Here is a 4,339-nt window from a genome sequence, read left to right on the forward strand (position 1 = left end):
CTCCCTGGCACTCCCCATCCCTCCCTTACCCTTGCCTGCTCACCCCACGGCACCAGTTTGAAGGCACTCGCGGCACCTGAAGAGCAACTCCTGCACATAATGATCCATGGACCCACAGCCTGCATTTGTCATCCCAATTTGTCACAGGCTCAGTGAATTGGCATCAAGAGCACGGCTCCTGGGAATTGCTCTGATCCCCTCAAAGCTCACAAACTCAAGCAGCTCTCTCATGTCAACAGGCTGTGGGACAGAGTAAACACAGAAAGCTTTGGAAAAACCAGTCCAAGCATGGCATATCTGCTTTATACTAGGCTATTTAAACTCCATTAGCAAATAGGTTTGTCTTGTCTTTCACTCCTGGATCTGCTATGTGTTCTCCATTACCCTACAGCAGAGCCTTTTTTTTCTAATGCACTTTCCAAACCAACTGCTTCAGCAGAAAAGGAAGACTCTGCTAAGCTGGAACAGCCTCAGCTCTTACAGGTGATGCGTTACTAGTCTGCATCAGCTCCATGCAGGCCATCCAGCAGCAGGAGTTGGTCTGATGAGATTGACAGACAGACAGGTCCTGCAAGCGCTTCTCTGAACAGAAGGTAGGCTCAGTCCTGCCCTTGGTACCTCCAGTACAGCAAGGTGACAGTATGGCTGGTGTAAGGGAAGGCAGGCTCAGCCCATACGGCTACATACCTGCCTAGGGACAGCAAATCCAATATTCCCAAGCCTGGCACACAAAACCTGGCTCCAAGATGCCACTGCAAGGGTGGCAATGCAGGCAGGCCAGCAAGGCACTGGGAGACACAGAAGGGGAAGCTCTTTCGCATCACCCAGGGAGATCAGCCCCTGCAGCCCCTTTTAAAAGAGAGCTGCCACTGGCCCCAACCTCATCAGTACACCCTGCAGAGAGAGATCCTGGACACTCCCCCCCTCCAAAATCCATCCCAAGAACTATTTTCAGATCAGGAGGATGTGTTTGTATACAGGCAGAAGGGGGCAAAAGCTGGGGAGGGATTCAAACCCCAGCAGGTTTAATCTGTCTGGTCTTGCACTCTCCCCAGCTTTCATTTCCCCAGCACCTGGATACAGTCAAGCACCTGGCTGATCCGGACAAAATCCAACAAGCTTTTGCAGCAGGATTTGGAAGGAATCCCCAGTGGATCCTAGCACATTTTAAAGCTGTCCGCTCTGAGTTAGGACTTGTTAAGAAGGGCGACGCAAGCTGTAACCTGAGGCTGCTGCTCACCTCTACCTAGGGCTTGCATCTTGCCTGGAAATGGGGCATCCCCAAGTCAAAGGGGTCAGCTGCTGCTCAGCTACAGAGATAGTCCGCACAGCCCCGCATCACTCCCCCGGACACATGTTTTCCATATAATAGCAAAGGAAATGCCCAACTCTATCAAAAACACATGCAGAGCATTAATCATCAAGCAGAGCCTGGCTGGTGCTCAGGGCCAGGAACAGTTCTGTGCTTTTAAGTCCAGGTGGAGGTGGTGCCCAGTGCCTGCTGCTGTCTGTCAGCCAGGAGACAGGAGCACTCGTGTCAGGCTTGTCCTGCAGAGAGACGCTGTTTTTGTAACACGAGAAGCTGGCAGGCACCGCTCTCTAAATCAACTGACTGAAGTCATTCGCAATTTACACCACGGCCTGGGAGCGGGCCCCTCCGGGTCCAGGGCAGGAGGCTCACCCGGGCAGCCTAGACTGGGAGCCGGGCTGTCAGGCTCTGTGCCGAATCTGTCTTGCTTTACCTGGGCTACTCCACTCCGTCAGCCTGAGGAGCCAGGAACAGAGCAGAGGAGCCTCCCTCAACACGTCCACCAGCTCTGCAAACATAAGCTCTTTTTAACAAGTCTGATCAGTCAAGCTGCTCCCAAGGAAGCAGTAATTATATCTGCCCCGGGGCAGGGAGAGGGGCCAGGTGATTTCACAAGAAGAGAGAGGGGACAAAGGGTCTGAGTGACAGCTCCAGCCTGGAAAGCAGGACAAGGCAGCCCTGGAGCAGCACGATCCACAGGCAGTCGGGGGCAAGCCAGGAGCTGGGCTCCCTCCTATGCACACATGCTAGCACTCCAACTTATCTCCAAAGGCCTTCCAAAATGGAAGAGACGCTTTTATTTTAAGAGCATTCAAAAAAAAAAAAAAAAACCAAAAAACCAAAAACCCCGATCTTTGGTGTCACATAAGGAAGGGGAGGGAAGGGAGAAAAAAGATCTCGTGTAAAACACGAAACACTGTCGAGGGAGTGCTATGGTACAAAGGCACAATCCAATATGAACATATAACCTATATACAGCCGTGCCAGCAGCACGTGGTGCTGTGCTCAGTCCAGTCCGGTGCCCGCCACCCTCACCAGGGTCTCCAGACCGAGTCGGCGGTGCTGGGTGGCGGGCCAGGTGGTGAGGCGGCAGTGGCAGCTGTGGGTGGGCCGCCGTACAGGGGCAGCACAGCACCGCCAGGAGCAAAGGCGGTGCTGGGGATGAGGAAGGCGAACTGCCCGTCGGAAGCTGGCAGCAGCTGGAAGCCACCGTACACCTTGGCTGCGTCCGCGCCCGGCTTGCAGGGCATGCCTGGGAGCGGCCCCGTGCCACTGCCCGGCGGCACCAGGGGTGGCCCAAAGGCTGCAGCTGGTGGCAGCGGGGGCGGTGGGGGGGGCGCAGGGTAGTTCATGGCGTTGATCTGGGTCATGCAGCTGGCCAGGTGGCCCAGGAGCCGGGTGCGCACCTCAGTGTTGACGCCCTCACAGGTGGAGAGGAACCGCGTCACCTCGTTCATGCACTCGCTGAAGCCGGCGCGGTACTTGCCGAGCACCGTGGGGTCTGTGCTCAGTGCGGCTGCAGGGGGAGAGAGGCGCACAGCGGTCAGCCGGCTCTGCAGGGGATGGGAACGTGCAGCCCACTGGTGTTGTGTCCTGCAACCCCTCCGAGCTGGGAATCCAGGCAGGGAGTGCAGCCCCTCTGGCAGCATGTCTTGTGCTCCTGGGTGCCAAGGATCTGGACGGAGAGCACGGCCCCTCTGGCACCAGGAACCCAGGTGGGGAACAGACAAGCCCCAGGAGTCCTCCTGTGCCCTTAAGCACTGGGGATCCAGGTTGGGAGCACAGTCCCCCTGGCAGCTCTCGTGCTTCCCACCCCCCCAAAAGAGAGGCGGGTGGGGAGCACAGCTCTGCTAGCAGAGGGGACCCAAGCCAGGACCGCAGCCCTCCCAGTGCCCTCCAGTACCAGGGATGCAGATGGAGAGTGCAGTGCCCCCCACAGCCCCCCTGTGCTGGGGATAGAGGTACAGAGCACGGTGCCCCCCACCGCCCCCCAGTACCGGGGATGCAGGTGTGGAGCCGGGTGCCCCTGTCATCCTCACTACCGAGGATGCCAGCAGGGAGTGCGATGCCCCCCCAGCCCCGCTTCCCCCCGGGACTCACCAGTCATCTGGGCTCGCTGGAGGCTCCGCAGGTGCTTGACGGTCATCTCCAGGATGTCAGCCTTCTCCAGCTTGGAGTGCCGCGAGCTCTGCGGGCACAGGCGGGGCTCAGACCGGCCCGGCAGCGGCGCCGGTCCCCCCCGCGCCCCCCGCCCCGGGTGTCCCCGTCCCGTCCCGTCCCCCCCCCCGCTTACATCCTTCTTCAGCGCGTCCAGGATGAGCGTCTTCAGCTGCCCCAGACTCTCGTTGATGCGCGCCCGCCGCCGCTTCTCCATGATGGGCTTGGAAGACTGCAAGAGAGGCGGCGGTCAGCGCCCGGCCGCTGGCTCCCTACGGCGCCGCTGGCTCCCCACGGCGCCGCCCGGTCGCGGCCGCCCTTACCTTCCGGTGCTCCGCCGCCGTCTTCGGCTTGTCGGGCGTCGCGTTGACGCTGGCGGGGGGTGGCGGCCACCGGCGAGGCGCTGCTCTTCTCCATCAGGTCGGCCGGCATCCTGCGCCCGCGCCGGCAGCGCCCGCCGCCGCGGAAGAGGCGCCGCCGCGGACAGCGACAGCAGCAGCAGCGGCGGCGGCGGCGGCGGGGGGGGGAGGCCGGGGGCGGCGGGGCGGGGGCGGGCGCGCGCTCCAGGCCGGCGGTGCGGCGGCGGCGGGGCCGGCGGGGCGCGGGTGCCGCGCGCCCTTGGCCGCCCCTACTTATAGCGCGCGCCGCACGCGCGCGGCTCGTGTGAAACGTCCCCCGCCGCCGTTCCCACACTCGCGCCCAGCCAATGGGCGCCGCCCGCACGCGGCCCCGCTCGTGGACGGCGCCCGGCCATTGGCTGGGCGCCGCGCGGCGGCCGCCGGCCAATGGCGCGGGGCGGGCGGGCGCGCGGGCGGCCGCGGTTAACCCCTTGGGCACCGCCCGCGGGGGGGGGGGTGGGGTGGGAGGAGAACT

The 4,339-nt window shown here is 62.0% G+C and overlaps 1 protein-coding gene across 1 annotated transcript; it reads right to left on the reverse strand.

Annotated features, from left to right (window-relative positions):
- Nucleotides 1-2,068: 2,068 nt before the first annotated feature.
- HES1 (hes family bHLH transcription factor 1) lies at nt 2,069-3,913 on the reverse strand. The gene is given in 5 exon segments (XM_052804865.1): nt 2,069-2,825; nt 3,410-3,497; nt 3,603-3,698; nt 3,790-3,846; nt 3,848-3,913. Coding segments are annotated over 5 exon segments (777 nt in total). The 5' UTR covers nt 3,899-3,913; the 3' UTR covers nt 2,069-2,340.
- Nucleotides 3,914-4,339: the final 426 nt, after the last annotated feature.

This window comes from Harpia harpyja, chromosome 12 (genome assembly GCF_026419915.1).
Source record: "Harpia harpyja isolate bHarHar1 chromosome 12, bHarHar1 primary haplotype, whole genome shotgun sequence".
Taxonomy (NCBI): Eukaryota; Metazoa; Chordata; class Aves; order Accipitriformes; family Accipitridae; genus Harpia; species Harpia harpyja.